Genomic DNA, 22,854 nt, shown 5'->3' on the forward strand with positions numbered 1-22,854 from the left:
GCCAGAGCTGACCCCAAGGCCCGGGAGGGGAGGGGAGCTAGACACCGCCCCCGCTGGCACCGGGAAGCGTCGCTCCTTCTCGCTGACCTTGGTCTCGCTTGTTGCCTCGCCCTTGGCCACAGGCACTGACGGACGCAGGGCCGGGAGACGGACGTATAGGCCCCCGGGAGGACAGGACCTAGGACATAGGCATACAAACTGCCCCAGCTTCTCCCGCCGGCTCCAGGGCGCCCAGTCCTCTCCTACCTCGACGCCGGGGCCATCCAGCCCAGGGTTAATGCCAACGAGTTTCCACCTCCAGTCGCTCCTAGAGAGGCCGCGGCGCTAGCCAGCGGGGGGAACTGGCCGCGGACGGACACTTCCTGTGCGGAGGGAGGGGGACGGCCAGCCGCAGCCCACCCGGGGGCTGGGAGGCCAGACGTCGGGGTCCCGGGCGGGGAGCGGTATCCGGGGGCGGCAAGGGGAGTCGTGAAGTCTCTCATCTCCGAGGTCACGACGTGTGGGGGCCTGTGAGGACCCCAGGGCAAGCCGAGACCTTGTGGGTGGGGGCGGGGCCGCGGATAGGGGAGGGGCCCAGCGGGCCGGAGAGGCCCAGGGTCAAGACGTCCGGCCTCAGGGGCCAGGGCTGGACAGCCGGGTCCCCTGGGTGGCGCTAAGCGGGCGGGCGGCGAGGGCCCGGGTCTCGGGGCACTCAGACCGGGTCTCAGGATCGTCCGCCATCGCCACTGCCGCCGCACTGGGAGCCGGCGGGGATGGAACGGGAGGCGTCGCCGTGGGGCCTCGAGCCCCGGGATGTGCAAAGTCCTGACGAAATGGGGAGCCCCGAAGGGTCTCTCAAAGGTGAGGGAGGGAGCGCCCCTCCGAGGAGCGTGACTGGGAGCGGGAGAGGGGGTTGTAGTGGGTGGGAGGGGAAGAGAGCCGGGGGCTTGGACACCTGGGACTTGGAGGGGGCGGGGGCGAGGACCCGGTGTCCTGGGTTTGCTGAGGGGGAGGTGGGAATTTCAGCACTTGCCCGAGGGCCAGCGACCCTGCTTGAGGAGGAGGGAAAGGTTTGTGGCAACTAATGGTGGGACCCAGTGACCTTCCAGGCCCCACACAATCTGGGTTTTCTGTAATTCTCTGATCCTGCAGGCAACATGAGTGAGAATGAGGAAGAGGAAATTTCTCAGCAAGAAGGCACTGGGGACTATGAGGTGGAAGAGATACCTTTTGGGCTTGAACCCCAGAGCCCTGGGTTTGGGCTACAAAGCCCAGAGTTTGAACCCCAAAGCCCCAGGTTTGAGCCTGAGAGTCCAGGTTTTGAGTCCCGAAGCCCTGGTTTTGTACCCCCAAGCCCTGAGTTTGCACCCAGAAGCCCTGAATCAGATTCTCAGAGCCCTGAGTTTGAACCCCAAAGCCCTAGGTATGAGCCCCAAAGCCCTGGATATGAACCCAAGAGCCCTGGATATGAACCCCGGAGCCCTGGGTATGAACCCCGGAGCCCTGGATATGAATCTCAGAGCTCCAGGTATGAATCCCAGAGCCCGGGGTATGAACCGCAGAACCCTGGATTTGAACCCCAGAATCCTGAGTTCAAAACCCAGAGCCCTGAATTTGAAGCTCAAAGTTCCAAATTCCAGGAAGGTGCAGAGATTCTTCTGAATCCTGAGGAAAAGAATCCCTTGAGCATCCCCTTGGGAGTCCACCCTTTGGACTCTTTCACCCAGGGGTTTGGGGAGCAACCCACGGGGGGCCTGCCCCTAGGGCCCCCTTTTGAGATGCCCACAGGGGCCCTGCTGGCTACACCCCAGTTTGAGATGCTCCAGAATCCCCTGGGCCTGACGGGGACCCTTCGTGGTCCAGGCCGACGGGGTGGCCGGGCCAGGGGTGGGCAGGGCCCGAGGCCTAACATCTGCGGCATCTGTGGGAAGAGTTTTGGGCGGGGCTCCACCCTGATCCAGCACCAGCGCATCCACACAGGTGAAAAACCCTATAAATGTGAGGTCTGTAGCAAGGCCTTCTCCCAGAGCTCTGACCTCATCAAACACCAGCGCACGCACACGGGCGAGCGGCCCTACAAGTGTCCCCGTTGCGGCAAGGCCTTCGCTGACAGCTCTTACCTGCTTCGCCACCAGCGCACGCACTCTGGTCAGAAGCCCTACAAGTGCCCACACTGCGGCAAGGCCTTCGGCGACAGCTCCTACCTCCTGCGGCACCAGCGCACCCACAGCCATGAGCGGCCCTACAGCTGCCCCGAGTGTGGCAAGTGCTACAGCCAGAACTCATCCCTGCGTAGTCACCAGAGGGTGCACACCGGGCAGAGGCCCTTCAGCTGTGGCATCTGTGGCAAGAGCTTCTCCCAGCGCTCGGCGCTTATCCCCCACGCCCGCAGCCATGCCCGCGAGAAGCCCTTCAAGTGCCCTGAGTGCGGCAAGCGCTTTGGCCAGAGCTCGGTGCTGGCCATCCACGCCCGTACCCACCTGCCGGGTCGCACCTACAGCTGCCCCGACTGCGGCAAGACCTTCAATCGCTCCTCCACGCTGATTCAGCACCAGCGCTCCCACACGGGCGAGCGGCCCTACAGGTGCGCCGTGTGTGGCAAGGGCTTCTGCCGCTCCTCCACGCTGCTGCAGCATCACCGGGTCCACAGCGGGGAGCGGCCCTACAAGTGCGATGACTGTGGAAAGGCCTTCTCTCAGAGCTCCGACCTCATCCGCCACCAGCGGACCCACGCGGCCGGCCGGCGCTGACCCGTCGGGGTGGGGAGGTGGTGGGCAGAAGAGAAGGGGACAGGGAGCTAGAGAAACCTTGAGAGAGAATAGGGGAAACGCTGGAGGAGGGAGGAGTCGAGGGTTCTAGGAGAGGGGGCCGGGATGGAGGAAGCGACATGACACGGAGACTTATGGGAAATGGGCTATGAAGAGGGGTTGGAGGGAGGCCAAGCTGGTAGCCGGAGGCTCTGGGAGAGATCCAGAAAGGTCAGCAGAGAGCTGGCCTCAGCAGCAGCATGCCCCTTGGTGGGAGCCTGGCTTGGCAAAGTGCTAGGTGGGGGTGGGGGGAGGGGGTTTGGGTTACTTAATTAGAATGGGTAGCTTAGATTGGTAGCTACTGAGACCCTCGTTGAGTCAGGAAGGGGTGAGGGTAGGCGGGGCGGGGAGTGGGGCCCCGAAGCTTGGCCTGGCTTCTGAGTGCAAACCCCAGCCTCCCTTGTCTTCCTCAGGCTTTGGAGCCCCTGAATTTGAGTTCAATAAAAACCTTTATGTGGTAAAAGAGACTCGTCCTTAAAATGTGTGCACGGATAGTGCCCTGGGCAGTGGGAGGTACTAGGTCATCACTACAGCCAGTGAAGCTGTAAGCCCTTTTCTGGGAAGTGCTTTTATATTAAGTGTTTCACTTGAATCTTATAAACTGAGGCTCAGGAGACATGACTTACCCATATCTGTGCAAGTTCACGTCCTGTGCTTTGAATGCTGCACAAACACAAAGGGAGTCCAGTGTAGGTGTGAGAAAACCCTCAGCCTTGTGGAGGTCCCTATTCCCAAACACGGAGGGTCTGTCCTTGGGCCAGAAAACAGACCCTGATTCTCATATCCAGACCTAGTGCCTGCATTCCAGCTCTCTCAGGCTCCCAGCAGCCAGCTGGGCTGTCCCCTCCCCGCTGCCAGCTGGAACCTCTAGCCACCCCTCTGTGCACACTGACTGACCGGAATTACAGGGATTGTCTGCAGTTCCAACCCCACCCATAGGGGGAGCATACTGGACCCAGTACGAAGGTTGGACAACTTCAGCCTTTAAGACCCACTAGGCTGGTCCTTTTTAGGACCATGTTGTTACTACCCCATCTCTATCCTACTTTCACATCTGAGCCTCAGCCTCCTAACACTTGGCTCCTCAGGAAATGATGGGGAGTTGGTGCCCGCAGCGAGTCTGGGGGAATTCTGGAGTGTGCCCTGTCGTGAACTTAGCTAAGGAGGACAGGCCACACCTCAGGGAATTACTCAGCTGCAGGGCACATCTTGAGATGAACATCTGCTAAGTTCCCTATGAAGGAGACGTTCAGACCATGTCTGCCTGGCTCCACCTGCCCCCAGCAGCTCAGCCTCACAGGCGGGTGGGGAGTCATCGCTCCACAGGCCTCTTGGGCCTCAGGATCCTGACATCACCCTCGGCCCCGCGCCCATCCTCAGGCCTTATAACTTGTCAGGGGCAAATAACCTCTCTAAGCACATTTCAATCCAGCCTCTCATGATCTAGCAACTCTGGAAAGGTGCCCTAGAGATCATGTAGTTCAGTACGGTTTGGTGTGTTTAGTGGTTTTCAAAGATTAAATTATTTTGGATGTAGAACATTACTTTTCAAGGGAAATCTCACAGTCTTTTAAAGACCTTTGTAAACTTTATGCACATTTTTGTACAGCCACCCTACCACACATAATTTCAAATATTAAAAAACTCCAACTCCCGCATTTAATATAGTTCATATATGTAACTATATATGACGAACAGAACTGCACTTGACTACCTGACATATTACATTTGTAGACATTTACTACAACATTTATTTCAATTATACAATTTAATCTCCTTATTTTGTTTTTTTAAATTTATTTATTTATTTATTTTTGGCTGCGTTGGGTCTTCACTGCTGTGTGTGGGCTTTTTTAGTTGCAGCGAGCAAGGGCTAGGCTTCCTTGCAGTGCGTGGGCTTCTCACTGCGGTGGCTTCTCTTGTTGCGGAGCACAGGCTCTAGGTGCGTGGGCTTCAGTAGCTGTGGCTCTTGGGCTCTAGATCACAGACTCAGTAGTTGTGGTGCATGGGCTTAGTTGCTCCGAGGCACATGAGATCTTCCCGGACCAGGGCTCGAACCCGTGTCCCCTGCATTAGCAGGTGGATTCTTAACCAGTGGGCCACCAGGGACGCCCTAATCTCCTTATTTTGGAGTTGAAATTTTCTTCGGCTCTCAACTGTAGGCACTTGAAAGCTAGAAGGACCTGGGTACAGTGCCTGTGGTGCTTAATTGATAAAGTAGCCTTGGTATTTGGGGTTTTTTGGCCACACCATGTGGCTTGCAGGATCTTAGTTCCCTGACCAGGGATTGAACCCACGTTCTCAGCAGCGAAAGCACAGAGTCCTAACCACTGGACCGCCAGGGAATCCCAGTAACCTTGGTATTTAATATTGGTTCAAATGAGGGTGGGAACTTAGCTGCTCAGCCTCTACCCCTCTCTTCATGACAGCTCCTTAGGTACCTTCAGGTGCCAGGTGGAGCAGACCAAACCCAGAAAGGACATGTGTGTTCCCCAAGGTTGAGGTGGAAGGGCTAATGGAAGAGCTCCAGCACCAAGTCTCTTGACTTGTGGTCAGCCTGCTGCTTTTACTACACCCTTCTCCTGCACAATAGACCAACCATTTCTGTCTACCACCATTAGCACTTATACGCTAGGAACAGTGCTAAGCAGTTTACACGTGTTATTTAACGCTCAGAGCGACTCTGAGGTATAGACTGCTATTATTCCTGTTTAACAGATGAAGAAATGAATCCCAGAGAGGTTAAGGAAATTGCCCCACATGACACAGCTAGGAAGCAGCAGAGCCTGGTTTCCATCCTAGGGCTGACTGGGTTTTGACCATTTTCCTAACGATACTAAGATGTTATTTACTTTTTTTTTTTTCGGTATGCGGGCCTCTCACTGCTGTGGCCTCTCCCGTTGCGGAGCACAGGCTCCGGACGCTCAGGCTCAGCGGCCATGGCTCACGGGCCCAGCCGCTCCGTGGCATGTGGGATCTTCCCGGACTGGGGCACGAACCCATGTCCCCTGCATCGGCAGGCGGACTCTCAACCACTGTGCCACCAGGGAAGCCCTTATAGCTTTTTGTTTTGTTTTGTTTTGTTATTTACTTTTTTTCACTCTGTTTCTCCCATAAAGAACTGTTTTCTAGAAGCTGCACGACATGTGATGACATATGTCATCACTCTGATGGCTTGCGTGGAATGTAGGCATGGATGTTCTTATGTTTTAAGTTTTTCTCCGGTTTAATTTCTAATTGGGTAAAACCAATAGGTTTAACCCATATACATTTAGGGCCACTGAATCAAACATTTATTGAACAATACCTTTGTGCCAGCCCTGGTGAGGGGTCGGTGTTGGTAATGCACGTGAGGCCTGAGTCCTGCCTTCCAGAATCTCCTAGTCTTGAGAGAGGGGCCCACAGAGTCAGCATCACGTGCCCCGATGAGCCATAAACAAAGTGGTGATGAATTGGGTCCTTTGTCCAGGAACCAAGGGGATGAGAAAAGCTTGGAAGTATCAATACTTTGAAGTAGAAAGATTTTAAAGGATGGAAAACAGGTGGAAACAACAAGGACCTACTGTATAGCATAGGGAACTATATTTGATATCCTGTAATAAACCATAATGGAGAAGAGTTCAAAAGAAAAGGAAACAGGTGGAGGTGGACAGGCTGGCAAGGGGAACAGCACGTGTGAAGGCACAGAGGCAGGAAGGATGCATAGGTGTTTGAAGACAGTGCTCTTTTTTTTTTTTCTTCTTTGTTTTTCCTTTTTTGGCTGCACAGCACGGCATGCAGGATCTTAGTTCCCCGACCAGGATCGAACCCGTGCCCCCTGCAGTGAAAGCATGGAGTCCTAACCACTAGACTGCCAGGGAACTACCACAAAGACAGTACTCTTGAGCGAGTTGGAAGAGAGATTCCTTGGCGTGATGATAGCAGGTCTGTTCCTGAAATGAACCTCCCAGATTTTCTGTGTTTTGTTGCCAGCCTTGATGAAAATATTCGCTTTTTCCTCGTGTCACAGAATCTCGCTTCCTCAGAGAGACTTTCCCGCCCACCTATGTAAAAGGGCCCTCTCCATCACCCCCTACCCCTTGTCCCTCTTCACTTTCTTTACGGCCCTATCACTACCTGGAATCACATTTCTACTTTTTCGCTCTGTTTTCCCACTGAAGTGAAGCTTCCCGAGGCCAGGGACTTGTCTGTCATGTTCACAAGCAGGTCCTCAGACACAGCACAGGGCCTGACACAGAGTGCTCAAGAAATCCTGCAGGAATGAATAACTTATGAATGAATAACTTATGCTTCATGAGGCTTACAGATCATTTCATGTACTTTTAGCAGTTCAGTGATACTCCTGATGGTCAAAACATTTTTTTCCCCTCTCTAGGAAAATAAGCCTCACTTCTTCCTTCCTGATGTCTTGCTTTGGAGCCAGCCCCATGGTTCCTTGGAGGCTGGACCAGAAGTGGGTGATGAGGTTGGAGAGGCCGGTAGGCTTTGAAAGCCTGTGTGCCCAGCTCAGGAATGTCCACTTACTCCGCTGTAGGCAGAAGGGAGCCATCAAAGGTCACTGCTTGGGGGACCAAATGTTGCTTCTCACCTCCCACTGCTGGACAGGAGCTGACCTTAGAGTTACTCAATACTCCCCTGGTGTCCTACTGACCACAAGAGGGCAGCAGTGACTAGTCCCCTCTGTTCCTTCTAAGGCAGGGGTGGGGGGGTGGGGGGAGGTGGTTTCAGGGTCAAGGCCCAACAACCATTTCTTTAAAAAAAGGGGGAGGGCATAAATCGACTATACCTCAATTAAAAAAAAAATTTAAAGCGGGGGTATCAGAGAAGGTCTATTCTCACAGCTTAATAAATTGTCAATGCCTCCCTAACCTTTCCTCATTTTCTGTGTCTCTCTCGCTGCTTCCTTTGAATGAACTGACAACGTCCTGCACATGTCAGTTTCTGAGGGTCATCACGGCAAATAGAAAAAGGAGAAGGAGAAGGAGAAGGGAGAAAGGAAAGAAAAAAAGATTTGACTGTTTTGGTCCCACTTAGTGGGAGGGTTGAGAAGGAAATGTTCTTTTTTCTTTGGCCACGCCAGGTGGCTTGTGGGATCCTAGCTCCCCGCTCAGGGATCGAACCCGGCTCCTTGGCAGTGAAAACTCCAAGTTCTGACCACTGGAATTCCCATTTAATTCCAGGAAATTTTCATTTAATTGAGCCAGGCTGGAATGTCGCACCAGCACAAAAACATCACAAAATTGGGCAGAATTCTTAATTTATTTGGTAAATATGTACAGGTGCTGTGCTTGGCACTGGGAGCCAGGTAAACGGACATAGTTTCCATCCTTGATGGTGGGGGCCACAGTGGGATGTGATGGAGTACCGGGGTGGGGCTGTGGAGGGAGGGGGCAGGCGCCTGGGGCAGACTGAGCCTTGTTGGATGGGGTTGCCCTGGGGCCCATCCAAGCTTTTTTCTCTATCTTCCCACAGGCACCCTCACAGTTCAGTGAAATTGTCTCAAGTACCTACTATGTGTCTGGTTCTGTGATACCACCAGGGGTCCCAAGGTGAACAAGAAATATGATCCTTACCCCGCTGGAGTCCACTGTTTAATTTAAGTAAATCACTTAACAATTAACGAATATAAGCAGTGCTATGCAGGACAAGTGCGGGCTAGTGTAAGCGTGTATAATATGGGAACCAAACTGAGTTGGGGTTGGGGGGTTGCCCTGCGGAAGTTATGTGTGAACTGAGATCTGAAGGCTGAGAGAGGGTTAGGCAGGAAAAGGAGGCAGGAGGAATGTTCCAGGAAGTGAGAAGAGTCTGGGTGAAGGAAGGAGCTGGGCAAGTGAAAAGGCTGGTTAACTGGCGCTTAGAAAGGGAGGCGGGCTGTCTCGAGAAGAGGCTGGGAAGGGAACAGCCCAGTTTTGCAGACGTTGGAAGGCCTATTAAGGAAACTGACTGTTAGCCAAAGGGCAAGGGGTTTCCAGGAGCAATGTAGTGACACAGATGAGATTTGCTCTCTGGTAGGAGAATTGAAAGCTGACTGCATTCCAGGCAGGAGAGGATGCAACGCAAGGTTCTGGGGGCTTGAGGCCTCTGCGGACATCCAAGGGCAGGTGGGTATGAGGGCCTGGAGTGTCGCTAGGTCCTGAGATGACTGTTTCTCCAAAATTTAGATCAGATGTTCTCTTCCAGGGAAGGAAACTCACAGGGGCCGGTGGGAGCCAGGACCACATGATAATTACAAGGCCTCACCTCTGTGGCCTTCCTGGCCCATCCCTCAAAGGATCCTCACCATAAGCCTGCAAAGGAGGCAGGCAGGAATGGGCCCATGTTCAAGATAGGGAAAGTGAGGCTCACGGAGGGGCAGTGACTTGCCCAACGACACATGGTGAAATTCAGGTAGAGGCAGGCTGGCACCAGGCATCCCGAGTCCAGTCCTGGGCCTTCTGCATCCAGCCTGCACCTCAGTCCCTGCCACCTCCATCCTGGGCCTCCTTCTCGTGGAGGGGCTCCAGGCAGCCCGGGTCCTTGGCTTCTTCCCCAGACGCCGGCTGCCCAGCGTCTTCTCCAGTGGTTTCATTTGAAGCATCTACGGTCGCCTCCATCCTCTCCTTCAGGTTCCGTTTGAAGAAACCAACCTGTAGGAAGACAAGACTTGAGTAAACAAAGAGTCCACAGAGCCCTTTGGACCCTTCGGCCCCTGCAAAACATGAAAGTACCGTTTATAGGGATAAGTCACACATGCCACAGACAGGTGGCATCTGCTCTGGGGATGGGGCGAGGGGATCTGCCACACCTGCTTCTTGGCAGTATGTTAAAAAGCTGTACGTTTAATAGTTCATTCCTGAGGCTCATCAAAATGTCATGTACCATTATTGCGGGTGGGTGATTTGACAATATCTAGTAATACTAACAGCAAAAGCCTGCACTTATATAGGGCTTATTAGTAGGGGCCATGCACTCTCTGGTGAAAGCTCAAAAGATATATATTCTTTGGCTCAGTAATACCAGCTCTAGGAATTGATTCTAAAAAACATCTGGACAAGTGTGCAGAGATGTTGGTAACAAGAGCCTTTTGGGACTTCCCTGGTGGCACAGTGGTTAAGAATCCGCCTGTCAATGCAGGGGACACGGGTTCGAGCCCTGGTCCGGGAAGATCCCACATGCTGCAGAGCAACTAAACCCGTGCGCCACAACTACTGAAGCCCGTGTGCCTAGAGCCCGTGGTCCACAAGAGAAGCCACCGCAATGAGAAGCCCGTGCACCGCAACGAAGAGTAGCCCCCGCTCACCGCAACTAGAGAAAGCCTGCGCGCAGCAACGAAGACACAACGCAGCCAAAAAAAAACTAAATAAATAATAATAATAAAAAAAGCGCCTTTTGGCACACAGTTTGAAAAAAAGGTCAATTCCAAACAATCTAAACGTTCGTCAATAAGGATCTTGTTAAATAAAAGGTGAGGCATCCAGACAGTAGAAAACCACCCGGGTTAAAAAGCAAGAGGCAGGGACTTCCCTGGTGGTGCAGTGGTTAAGAATCTGTCTGCCAATGCAGGGGACATGGGTTTGAGCCCTGGTCCAGGAAGATCCCACATGCCGTGGAGCAACTAAGCCCGTGCGCCACAACTACTGAGCCTTTGCGCCTAGAGCCCGTGCTCTGCAACAAGAGAAGCCACTGCAATGAGAAGCACGCCCACCACAACAGAGTAACCCCAGCTCGCCGCAACTAGAGAAAGCCCATGCGCAGCAATGAAGACCCAACGCAGCCAAGAAAATAAATAAGTTTTTTAAAAAAATTATAAAAACAAAACTAAAGAGCAAGAGGCAAATCTGTTTGTGCTCAGACAGAAAAACATCAAGATATAACATCCAGGGGGAAGTACAAGCTCCCAAGCAGTATATACAGTAATGTTTTGTATACATCCACACATCCACTGGCTTTTCTCTCTCTCTCATGCTCACACATTCACATATACGTTAACAATAAAATTAGAACATGGAGGAATATAAACAAAATGGTTGTTAATGACAACCCTCTGGGGTTGCAATAGGGAGAAACTTTGATTTTCTATGTTTTCTTTTCTGGAATATTTGAGTTTTTCACGTGGAACAGCTGCCCTCCAGCACTCTTTATCTGGCTAACTTCTACTCATCCTTCAAATCCCAACTCAAAGGCCACCTCTCTTGAGATTCCTTTCTGGACTCCCCCCAACCTCAGTTAGGTCCCTGTATCATAGGCCCAGAGCACATAGTATAGCCCCCATCATGTTCATGTCTGTGTCCCCCACGGACTGTGAGCATCTCAAAGCCATGGACCATGTGTGTGTTCTGTGCCCCTGTATCCCAGTGCCTGGCCCTCGATATGTGGGACAGTCCTTCTCCTTCCTCTCCCTGGGTACCCAGGTCTGGCTCTGCCAGTGCTTGTTGAGGGATGCCGGTAAAGTCTTGCTTGCCCTTTGGGTCTCAGTAGCCTTATCTGTAGAAGGAGGAGTAGGCTGAGGCCCCTTCTGGCTTTAAAGCCCCCTCATCTTGGTATTCTGCTCCCTGACTCCTGCCAATTCCACTCTCCCCAGCCTGGCTGGGTGCCCGTTCCTCGCAGAAGCTCCTACCTTGTACAGAGCTAAGAAAATCAGTAGCAGCAACAAGAGTCCCCCGATGCTGCTCAGCACGTAGAGATAGACCATTTCCTTCTCATATACAACATCGACCTTCATGATGACCTGTGGGGAGAGGAGAGGTGGGGAGTGCAGGGAAGAAGCCGTTCCCACCCCTGACATTTCTTGTGAATCTGGCCTCAATCCCTAGGTCTCCGCATTTCCCATCTGGACTGTGTCACGCACGACATGGGGCTTGGGCCAGACCCCCTCTCCAGTACACCTTGCATTGCAGCCACCAGAATGAACAGGCAAATATGCACCACGGCCCCCTTAAACCCTTAAGAGTCTTCCCTTAGCCCCGGGATGAAATGCCAGAACCCCAGCTCAGCACGCAGTGCCTTTCAGAATCTAGCTTCTGCTTACTTTTTCAGCTGCCCCTTCCCTTCTCCTGCTCTGAGCTTCCTGCTCTTAAACCCATCTCGCCCACTCTCTCAACGCCAGGCTCTGCACGTGCTGGGTCCCTCCCATCACGCCCTGCGTGTGGGGTGGGGGCCCCTTGGCTGAGTTGCCATCAAACCCATCTTGACCTTGTGGTCTGCTTGTGCCAAGGCTGATGGCTCTGGCTGTGGGGAGGTTCTTTTTGTTTCTTTTTAATTTATTTATTTTTGGCTGCACTGTGCCTTCGTGGCTGCGCACGGGCTTTCTCTAGTTGCAACCAACGGGGGCTACTCTTCGTTGCGGTGCGCGGGCTTCTCATTGTGGTAGCTTCTCTTGTTGCGGAGCACGGGCTCTAGGTGCATGGGCTTCAGTAGTTGTGGCTCACGGGCTCTAGAGCGCAGGCTCAATAGTCGTGGCGCACGGGCTTAGTTGCTCCGCGGCATGTGGGATCTTCCCGGACCAGGGCTCGAACCCGTGTGCCCTGCATTGGCAGGCGGATTCTTAACCACTGTGCCGCCAGGGAAGCCCTGTGGGGAGGTTCTTACAGCACTAAAGCCCAAACCTCCTCTGTGGCTGCCCACACTCCCAGCTCCAGCTCTCCTAGCTCTGCCCTGGGTTCCTCCCATTCCTCTGCTGCCCTCTGTTCCCGGGTCTCCTGAGGAGGTAGAGAGATACCTGGGCCAGGGAGGCGTTGCTGCCGTAGAGGTGAAAGTGCTTGCTGCTGCTGAAGGAGATGGAGAGGGAGCTGCAGAGGCTGAACATGGAGGAGGCCTGTGGGAGGGAGGGGCGGGGGTGGGGCGTCAGGCCAGAGGGAACAAGGACCCAGACCCCACTGACTTCTGCCCCCCAGTGCAACTCAAGGGGCAGAGGCAGAGGAAAATGGGTCCTAGTGGGTGCGCCATCTCTACCCCATTCTCTCCTGGAGCATTCTAACGTGCCGTTTGCCATTGTTGGGAGGACATTTTTCCTATAAAGAACACCTAGGAATTATCTGTAGGCCCCTGAAAACTGTCCTGCGAATTTTAAACAAATCGTGGTGGTCCTCTTTCATCTGCAACTGTGTAAACATTGGGGCTATTTCCTCAGGACAGAACAAAAACTGCAAGGAGGCTCTCTGGGGGGGAAGCCCACGCCTCACCCCTCGAGGCCCCCCCAGAACCACTTGGAGTCTGTTGCCAGCTACCTTGATCTCCCCCACCAGCTCCACCGTCCCGATCACTTGGACGAGGATCTCCTGCCTGAAGACCACTGGGCAGCGGAACTCGGCTCCAAGTGAGCAAGGCTGCGGGAAGGACAGCGGGGGGTCAGGGAGGTTTCCTCCCACCTGCCCCCTGGCCAGCCCCCACCCCAGTTTCTGAGGTCACGGCCCACACCTCAGCCACATCAGATGGACTCTCCAGTTCCTCACGGTGGCAGGTGACAGGAGGCTCCTGGGAAGGATGAGGCGAGGTCTTCAGTTAGTCCAGAGCTGAGAGGGGAGGCCCGCCCCTTGAGGCCAGACCTGCATTCTTCCCCACTCTCAGATACCACCTTGCATCCCAGTTCTTCCCCACCGGCCCCTGGCAGATTCAATCATGCTCACTCTTGTCCCCACACATCTCCCCCCACCCCCACATCATGAGCTCACCCCCAGAGACCTGCACACCCTTCCCTCTGAGGCCCACACTCACCGTCTGCACGCTCCACTTGTGCGTGATGGGCCCCTCGCCATGAGGCTGTGGTACCCTAACCAAGGCCTCCAGGGCGGGCACATTGTGGTCATAGACAGAAGGCTGGATCCTCACCTGGTACAGAGGACAAGGGGCTGCAGAGCCCTGAATGCCACCCCAATGGCCACCCCAGATCCAATCCTCCTTGGCTGGGACCCAAGGGCCCGCTCTTCATTAGGCAGTGGGCAATGGTCAACCATAACCTTACAGCATGGGTTCCACGCGCTTCTCTGCTTCCTCCATGTGGCTAACCCTTGCCCATCCTGCAAGGTACTGCTCAAACATCATCCTGAAGGTTTGGCTGACTCTCCCACAGCACCCTCGTTCCCCAGCAAGATGGCAAAGCATCTGCTTGTGTGCGTTTATCCCCCCTAGACTGTGAGCTGTGAGAGGGCAGGAGCTGTGGCTCATTTCACCTGCAATTCCCTACGGCCTTGACACACTACCCAGCACATAACCAGCCTCGCAAAAAGTAGTTTTTTGAATGAGTGAAAGAAGGAAGGACATTTAACAAGGATAGATGCAAAAATTATTTGGGAAAAACATTTTGGCATTTTGGAATTTATTTAAGAAACATTTCCTGGGGGTTCCCTGGTAGCTTACTGGTTAGGATTCCAGGCTTTCACTGCTGTGACCTGGGTTCAATCCCTGGTCGGGGAACTGAAATCACACAAGCTGTGCGGCGCAGCCAAGATTTTCTTTAAAAAAGCATTTCCTAAGTGCCTTTTATAAAAAAGATCTGTCTGTGCTAGGGCTGGAAGACCCAGAAATGTAGAAGGTGACACAGGAGTAGCACCAATGAATCACAGGTCAAGCAGGGAAATACATATCCAGTTTGTGGGGTTCTATCATTTATTCATTCAACAAACACTTGTGGACACTTTAAAAGCATCAGTTAAGTTAAATTTAAATGGCCTAATGTTAAAGGCAGCATTTGAATTTAGCTGTAAAAGGTAGAGAGGGGATTAACAGATGAAGATGGGGGAAGCCAGCGGGAAGAGAAAATGCAGGGAATTAGGAGAGCACCAGGTGAGTGTGATGTGGCGGAGGGTAGGGTGCCTGGGAAGGAGAGATAGGAGATAAAACTGGGAAGGAGACTTGGGATGAGATTCTGGTGTCCAGAGGCTGGAGGGCCAGAAGTTAGGGACCAACGACTAAGCAATGGGCAGTCCTGGAAGGCAGCCAAGGGGAAGATGGCTCCAGGGGGTTGCACCCACTGCAGGCATGGAATGGAAAGAAGTTGGGAGCCTGTGCCATAGTCCAGCTGCAAGAAGGTGAGGAACTCAGTCCGAGCAGTAGTGAGGTCAGAAGAGAGAAGAGGATATAGACAACAGGACCTGAGGAGACAGTGGAACCAAGTACAGAGGAAGGAGACGTTCACCCAGACTTGGAAGTTTTGCTTGAGGAAAAGGTGGTGCTTTTAAAGGATTCTAAGCAAACCAAAGGAGATGCTGGCTTACAGGAAGATGACAAATTTGGTTTCGAACATCCTGAGACCAAAGCTTCAAGAGGAGCAACTGTACTCCTAGTTACATATCCAGGAGAAACAAAACATATGTCCACACAAAAACCTGTACAGGAATGTTCTAGCAGCATTATCCATAATAGCCCAAAATGGAAATAACCCAAATGTCCATAGACTGAAGAATGGATAAATCAAGTATGGCCCGTCTTACAAAGGAATATTATTTCGCAAAGAAAAAAGAGAATGAAATACTGACACATGCTACAACATGGATGAACCTTGAAAATACTATGCTAACTGAAAGAATCCAGTAACAAAAGACCACATGTTGTAGGATTCCTTTTATATGTAATGTCTGGGATAGGCAAATCTATAGAGACAAAAGTAGTGGCTGCCAGGTGCTGGGGGAGGGAGGAAGGGGGTGTGACTGCAAACAGGTACTGGGTTTCTTTCTGGAGTAATAAAAACGTTCTAAAATTAGATTATGGTGATGCACAGCTTTGTGAATATACTAAAAGCCATTGAATTGTATACTTTAAATGGGTAAATTGGTATGTGAATTCTACCTCAATGAAGCCATTAAAAGACAACAACAACAACAAAAGATGCTAGGAAGACATCCCAGAGGAGATCAGTGACCAGCTGCAGGCACAGGTGCATTGGAGGAGCAAGAGGGACACAATTCCAAGTTGTCATTTGGAAGGGGAACACTTACCCTGGAAGTGAGACACACCTAGTGTAGACAGACACAACAGAACAATCAGTAGCGCAAGCCCAGAGCCCTGAATCTGCTAGGAAGCAATAGCAATGGTGACAAAGCAGAGGACGGAGGGTTAGAACACGTAGGTGGTAACAATCCCCACTAGATGAACACTTAGCATGCTAGGCCTCGTCTGAGTCCCACTAAATGCATGATCTCATTTAGTTCTTTCAATATTCCTATGTGGTGGGCAGTACTATCATCCCCATTTTACAGATGAGAGAACTGAGGCTCAGGGAGATTCACTAATTTGTCTGAAGCTATCAAGTAGTAGAGCTGGCATTTTAACCCAGGCTGTGACTCCAGAGACTGGAACCACTCTGTTCTATCACCTTCCTTGGATGATGGAGAAAACAACAATGCTAAAAACAGCCAATATTGACAGATACCGTTTGTGTCAGCACTGTGCTAAGTTCTTAAACTGCATTTTCTGGGAATTTCCTGGTGGTCCAGTGGTTAGGACTCTGCGCTTTCACTGTCGAGGGCGCGGGTGCATGGCCAAAAAAAAAAAAAATTAAATTAAATTGCATTTTCTCATTTGTGCCTCCTGACAACCCCATAAGGTAGGTGTTATTATCCCCGTTTTACCGAGGCTCAGAGAGGTTAAGTAAGCTGCCTAAGGTCACACAGCTTTAAGTGGCAGAGCTTCAAAAAGATCTCGGGTCTGGCTGAAGCCTATGTTCCTAACCAGCCATGGGAGCAGAAGACCACGAGGAAGGAGATCCGGTGGCCCAGCTGGCCAGCTCTCACTGGGTTTCCATGCCTATTTAGCCCACAGTAAACCTTAGTTATTAGAGCTGACCTCCTTGAGGCAAACAGGGCCTGACTAATGGGACAGCTTCAGGAAGGAGGGACAGGATCACCCATGACCCATGCCGTGTTGGGTTTAGCTAAAACGGAGACCATTAGGGCCTTTAGCAAGAGTGGCTACTTGGCAAGCCAGGCAGTAGTGAGACAAATGCACGGCTGAAGATGCTGGAGGCATCTAGCCCTGGTGACTATTCAGAGGCGGAGAGAGAGAGAGAGAGAGAGAGAGCGTGCTCAAGGGGTTGAGCTGGTTCCAGGCAGAGTGAGGCAAGAATGTAAGGTTTCCAGGTAGCTGGGAAGGCCAGGGCTGCAGCACGACACCCACGTCACCCCTGTGGCGACCTCCACGTCCCCAGGCACTGCGCCAAGCACTCTAGAGGAAGCAGGTGACCCATTTAAACCTCACGACCACCTGTGAAGTTCTTATCCCAAACCTCACTTGTCACAGTGGGGAACTGTGGCATGGACAGGTGAATCCTTGGCCCAAGGTCATACAGAGCGCAGGCGACAGAGCTGGGGTTTGTCGGACTCTTTCCGCTCTTCTGGTGGTAAAAGGACCGGCCTGGTCGACCCAGTAGGGAGCCCAGATCCATCCCAGTGAAAGACACTGGAAGCCAACTCCACTGGTCACTCAGAACGTTCTATTTCAATGCAAATGGGCATCTGACCTTCCCAAAGGTCCCTCCTCTCCTGACATCGAGGTGTCAAAGTGAGATGGCTCCCACCTTTGTTCCGCAGGGAATTGAACTGCCCCGGGTCCTTCCCCGCTAACTACTGCCCAGTCGGCCCTGACTTCAGTGCGGCCTTGGGGAAGATGGTGCCTCTTTGGGGCCTCAGTTTCCCCCACGGTAAAATGAAAATGCTCTTGGCTTGTTCAGAGCCTGCTCCTCTCTGAGGTTACCTCAAGAAAGCCCTAGACGCCTCAAGGTTTAGACTCAGGGGGCGGCCTCCCTCTTCTGAGTTCCCATAATGATGACTCTACTACAGCACCGAGCATTGCAGGAGAAACGAGGACCATTAACTTAAACACATGGATTTTGTATACAAGTAAGTGTTTGAATCTGACCTGTTCCCCTTACTAGCTGGGTAACCAGGGCAAGTTACTTGACCTGTCTATGCCTCAGATTGCTCATCTGTAAAATGGGAACGACACTGCCTGTCTTACAAGCTCTCACGGTTGGGTGTGAATTGCGGGGCTTGCATGTATAAAGGTCCAGGCTCAGAACTTGGGTTTGGTGAGTGGTTGCAGACCCTGTTTTATTTATTGATGCCCTACCACCTAAGAAAGTACCTAAACTGGAATGGTAGCTCATTAAATGTTTGAATAAAAACTAGGTTCTCAGGAATGCCCTGGCAGTCCAGTGGTTAGGACTTGGCACTTTCACTGCTGGCCCAAGTTCGATCCCTGGTTGGGGAACTAAGATCCCAAAAGCCTCACAGTGCAGCAAAAAAAACCAAACTAGGTTCTCTCCGGAAAACATGAATCTGATTCTGTACCTAACTGAGAACGCAATTAGGAGATCAAATGTCTATATAATTGAATCCTAAAATAAATGGGAACTTTCTACTTCAAAAAACAAAAACACCCCACGACACTGTAAATCAACTATACTTCAATAAAATAAATTAAAACAACAACAACCCCAAAACTAGGTTCTCCCTCAGAGCCCTTCTGGCTCTCAAGTTCTGTGATTCCAGAAATAATTTATCCAGAGTTGGAAAGGAGCTGGTGAGTATGCGCCACTGGGAGCATTTCAGGGAAAGGATCACAGAACGAGGTGGAGGACTGGGCCCGTTGAGGATGGGACTGAGTCTAGTTGGTCTCTGCATCCTTGGGCCTCAGGATGGGGCTGAACGTGAAACCTCTAAGGACCCTTTCACACTGAGGTTCATACCTGGTAGATGTGCTTGACATGGTGGATCTTGGGACCCTTGGGGGTGAAACTGATATAGAGCGTGGAGTTTTCCTGGCTGTGGAGAGAGAGGAGCAGCTGTAGAAGCCAGAGAAGACAGCAACCCAGTCACCCAGGGGGCCCCGGGCCAGAGGAAGCCTCGGAGTTGCCAGCCACTGTGCTAGAGACGGCGCAGGCACGATCTCATGTCATCCTGACACTGCTCTGCTCTTGCCCTTTGGAAACTAGGGCTCACTGAAGGGGTCAGTCTTGCCCAAAGTCCTGCAGTGGGGGACAAGGACTGGAACACAAGTGGATGGCTTTTGGAGCTGTGTTCTCCCCACTAGACGCCACCTCGCCGGAGCCTCCACTGTCCTTGGGCCCCATTGCTCATCTCCTCGAGAAGTGCACCAGCCTCTGGCTCGCTCTCCCACCCCATCCGTCTAATGACCTTCCTAATATCACTCTCTGATCCTGCCACGCTCCTCCTCCGAATCCATCAATGGCTCCCTGCTGTCCCCAAGGGTCAGGTCCAAAGCTCCCCGACATCCAGACCTGCCCGCTTCCGAGTCTGCCTGCCTACTGCTCCCCACAGATACCTACCATCCTCTGGGCCTGCACACCCCCTGCTCCCCGGATCTGCCCCACTGTTTGCCGCCCCCATGCCTTTCCCTTTGCTAGTCTCTCTGATGAGAATGGCTGCCTTTCTTCCTAGCCCTTATCTGAACCTCCTCATTCTCCAGACCCCAGTTCAAGCCCCTATTCTGCATGACTCCTTTCAAGTCTCCTCCAACTCACATCATCTTTCCTGGCTCTAATTTCATATCACACCTCAGACAATATTGTGTTTGGCATTTATGTTCAAAAGCACCGGGGACCCCGGCTCAGACATGGTCCCGCCCTTATCTCACTGAGCCGACTTAAAAATGCCACTTCCCTTTTCTGGCTTCATCCTCTTTTCTGTAAATGAGAAAACCGAGCTAGTGATCCCCATGGGTCCTTCCTGCCACAGCATTCTAAGACACTCACTCTGTGTGTCTGGGTTCTCCAACCTGACCATAAACTCTCTGTGGGCAAGAGTCACTGTCAAAACTTTTCTATCTCTTCCAGCACTCTTGGCCCCGGGGAAGAGGGAATCTAGCACGGCTGGAAATGTTCAAGAGCTTGGCTGGAGTTTGGAGTAAGACAGATTTAAGTTCAGATGCTGGTGTCAGTACTTCCTAGCTGTACTACTCTGGGCAGATTCCTCCCTTCTCTGAGCCTCGTTGTTCATCAGTAAATCAGAGAGGCAAGGTGCCTCGCGAGGTGTCAAAAGCTCCAGGGGAAGCCCTCAGCTGCGCAGTGCAGCTGGAGCAGAAGCTCACATCAGCTCAGCATTCAGTCACATTTTCTTCTACCATAAGTATCGATCTGACTCAGAGATCGATAGCCCCGGGAGGAAGGCTGGGGCCCTGGGTGGGGAGGCTGAGGTGGGAGGAGAGGGGGGACGGCCGCTCAGGACTCACTCCTTGGTGAGGATGTTGATGGGGTACATGACTGGGATGCTGGTGGTGGCCGAGTTGTCCCCCAGGAGGCCTGAGTCCTCATTGTTGCTGCAGGGGGCAAGGTAGAGGGCAGTGTTAGGAGACAGTCTGGCCAGGACTGTGTGACAGTCTGAGGCCAGGGTGGGAGGAGATGCTGGCAGGGGCCTGCCTGGGACCTGCTCACCAGCTCACATTGGCGTGCACCTCAACAAAGTCCCCCCAGGAGCCGTTCAGCAGCGTATGAAACATCACCTGGATATCAACCTGTCAGGGGAGGAGACGGGAATGAAGAAGGAAGGCGCCTGGCCCTCAGGGGGCCGCCTTAGCCCCTCACAGCCCCCATGGCCCCACTGCCATAGTCACAGTGACAGCTTATCTCAAGCCCTGGGCTGGGTGTTTTATCCCCATTGTAGAGATGAGGATACTGAGGTTCCGAGTGGTTAAGTCATGTGTGTAAGGTCACAAAATGAATGACCTAACCCTGGGTTTCTCTGATTCCAAAGTCCAGGCTCTCAAACACGACACAGGACACCTCTGCACACATTCTCCTGGGGTAGGGATAAGCCCTGCCTTTCCAATCACCTTCACCTTCCCCAGAGCCAGGAGCTCCCTCCCCTCCTGAGCTTACAGCCCCTTGGCTGCTTGACTCCTGGGGGCTGGAAGCACTCACCAAGCTGCCTGCTTTGAAGATGGGAGAGCTCACGTTGCAAGAGAGGGCCCTGCTCTGAAGCTTGGTCTCCTCAGGAAGCTCCTCGCAGCTCACAGGTATCTGGCTGTGGGGCTGGGGGTGAGAAGAGAGAGAAGGAGCGTTTTAGTGGGCAAGGCTAAGAGTTCCCCAGAGGCCACCAACCCTCAGGTCCCCTCCCCCTGGCCAGGGCACATTTGCAGAAAGGTGGGGCCGAAGAGTCAGGGGTACAGCCAGGGGTTCAGTACAAAGATGTTCACTGCAATCCTGTTTCTCACAGGGAAAAACTGGAAGTGATCAAACAATCCAAAGAGGTGGGAATGGTTCAGTGAATTGTGGTACAATCACAGGAGAGAGTTAAAATGCTGCTACGTCCACACATTCAGCAACCATTTACAAAATGAACTTGATCCTGGGCTAAAGAGGACAAAACCCTTCATCTTCATCGCTGTCTGGAAGCCACAGATTTCAGTTCAGATTGGGAAGAAAATCAGATAAGGAAATAGAGGCTCAGAGCAGTCGAGAGACTTTCCCCCAGTCTCACAGCTGGGTAACCCGGCAGGGATCTGGTAGGAACTTGAATCCAGGTCTGTTTGACCCCAGATCTCAAGTTCTCAATCACTTTACTAGATACCCCTTAAGAAAGCATTTAGTGTTGCTGTATAAGAATAATTCAAGGATCCATCCACAGATGAACGGATAAGCAAAATGTGGTCTATCCATGTGATGGAATATTAGCCTTAAAAAGGAATGAAATTCATACCTGCTATCACAGGGATGAATCTCAAAAACATAACGCTAAGGTGAAGAACATCTTGCTAAGCGATGTAAGACAGACACAAAAAGACAAATATTGTATGGCTCAACATTTTTGTTTTAAATTTCAAAATTCAAAATTTTTTTAAAAACATGGAGGAGGGGCTTCCCTGGTGGCGCAGTGGTTGAGAGTCCACCTGCTGATGCAGGGGACACAGGTTCGTGCCCCGGTCCGGGAGGATCCCACATGCCACGGAGCGGCTGGGCCTGTGAGCCGTGGCCGCTGGGCCTGCGCGTCCGGAGCCTGTGCTCCACGATGGGAGAGGCCACAACAGTGAGAGGCCCGCGTACCGCAAAAAAAAAAAAAAAAAAACAAAAAACATGGAGGAAAAATAACCATATGGAGAGCAAAATGCCAATTAGTTAAAATATAGAATAAATATACAATGTATCAATAATTTGTACCTATGTGTATAGATAAACAGAAGGATAAACACCAAAATATTAAAAGTCATAATTGTGGGTTGTATAAGTACGGGTGTTTGTCTTCTTTAAACTTCTCTGTAATTTCCAAGTTTCTGCGGTGATTATGTATTACTTTAGTAACAATAATTTAAAAAATAAAAGTTGTACTTAAAATAACCCAGCTCGAGAGAGTAAATCCTAGGAGTTCTCATCACACACAAAAATGTTTTTTCTGTTTCTTTAATTTTGTATCCATACGAGATGATGCATATGCATTAAACTTATTGTGATGATCATTTCATGATGTATGTAAGTCAAATCATTATGCTGTACACCTTCCACTTATACAGTGCTGTATGTCAATTATATCTCAATAAAATTAGAAGAAAAAAATAATGAAATAATAAAACAACCCAGGCCATCCCTCAAAGACAAGTTGGTCACCTTTAGGAGGAAGGTAGCTCAGTCTCCCTGAACCTGTGCACAACTTCTTGGTCACCAGGTCCATGAGCCTCTGTCACACTCTCCATTTCATGCAACCCTCTAACCCTGTGATGTCCCCAGCCTCTTTCTTGGTCCGAATCCGAGGCTCACAGAGGATGAACCTTGTATCTCAGCTCACACAGCTCGAGGGTGGCCATCAGGCTGAGAACCCAGAGGTGGTCCGAAGACCTCCGCCCACATCTTCAGGCTGTCCTGACCTCCTGGGGCTCCAAGAGGCAGGACAAGCCTGGCACGTGGTCTGCGGGCAGACCCCACCCTCTCCCTCACCTTGAGTGTCTCCACTTTGCGGAAGGAGAGTCCCCGAGGGAAGCTCAGGCTGAGGTGGACCCAGTAAGCGTCTTCTCCCAAGTTACTCAGTGTCAGCCCCACAGAGAGGCTGGCGGAGGGGGTCAGACGCAGGACTCTGGATCTGGGGGGAGGATCAGGGCAAAGTTATGGGGGCCAACAAAGGAAGCAGGATCAGAGGTGGGGACTTTCAGA

General features: G+C 52.0%; 2 protein-coding genes across 4 annotated transcripts in view; one reads left to right on the plus strand and one right to left on the minus strand.

The window, feature by feature from the left end:
- On the plus strand, nucleotides 1-3,254 carry ZNF768 (zinc finger protein 768). Its single transcript, XM_033841365.2, has 2 exons — nucleotides 1-840; nucleotides 1,132-3,254. The coding sequence occupies exons 1-2, from the start codon at nucleotides 753-755 to the stop codon at nucleotides 2,727-2,729; spliced, it is 1,686 nt and encodes a 561-aa protein (XP_033697256.1). The 5' UTR covers nucleotides 1-752; the 3' UTR covers nucleotides 2,730-3,254.
- Nucleotides 3,255-8,026: 4,772 nt separating this feature from the next.
- Nucleotides 8,027-22,854, minus strand: part of ITGAL (integrin subunit alpha L) — a 41,262-nt gene continuing 26,434 nt past the window's right edge. For all 3 annotated transcript variants that reach the window (XM_033839951.2, XM_033839950.2, XM_073792123.1), the window contains 11 exons: nucleotides 22,642-22,783; nucleotides 20,635-20,745; nucleotides 20,149-20,228; nucleotides 19,947-20,033; nucleotides 18,445-18,520; nucleotides 13,479-13,592; nucleotides 13,182-13,238; nucleotides 12,992-13,090; nucleotides 12,484-12,579; nucleotides 11,383-11,493; nucleotides 8,027-9,412 (listed from right to left, as the gene is read on the minus strand). In XM_033839951.2, coding sequence (XP_033695842.1) covers nucleotides 9,239-9,412; nucleotides 11,383-11,493; nucleotides 12,484-12,579; nucleotides 12,992-13,090; nucleotides 13,182-13,238; nucleotides 13,479-13,592; nucleotides 18,445-18,520; nucleotides 19,947-20,033; nucleotides 20,149-20,228; nucleotides 20,635-20,745; nucleotides 22,642-22,783 — 1,147 coding nt within the window. In that variant the 3' untranslated portion in view covers nucleotides 8,027-9,238. The remainder of the gene's footprint in view (nucleotides 9,413-11,382; nucleotides 11,494-12,483; nucleotides 12,580-12,991; nucleotides 13,091-13,181; nucleotides 13,239-13,478; nucleotides 13,593-18,444; nucleotides 18,521-19,946; nucleotides 20,034-20,148; nucleotides 20,229-20,634; nucleotides 20,746-22,641; nucleotides 22,784-22,854) is intronic.

This window comes from Tursiops truncatus, chromosome 15 (assembly GCF_011762595.2).
Source record: "Tursiops truncatus isolate mTurTru1 chromosome 15, mTurTru1.mat.Y, whole genome shotgun sequence".
NCBI lineage: Eukaryota > Metazoa > Chordata > Mammalia > Artiodactyla > Delphinidae > Tursiops > Tursiops truncatus.

Coding starts and splice junctions, on each gene's coding strand:
- ZNF768 (XM_033841365.2), top strand. CDS start 753: ATGGAACGGGAGGCGTCGCCGTGGGGCCTCGAGCCCCGGGATGTGCAA. Junction 841..1,131: donor CCCCGAAGGGTCTCTCAAAG/GTGAGGGAGGGA, acceptor CTGATCCTGCAG/GCAACATGAGTGAGAATGAG.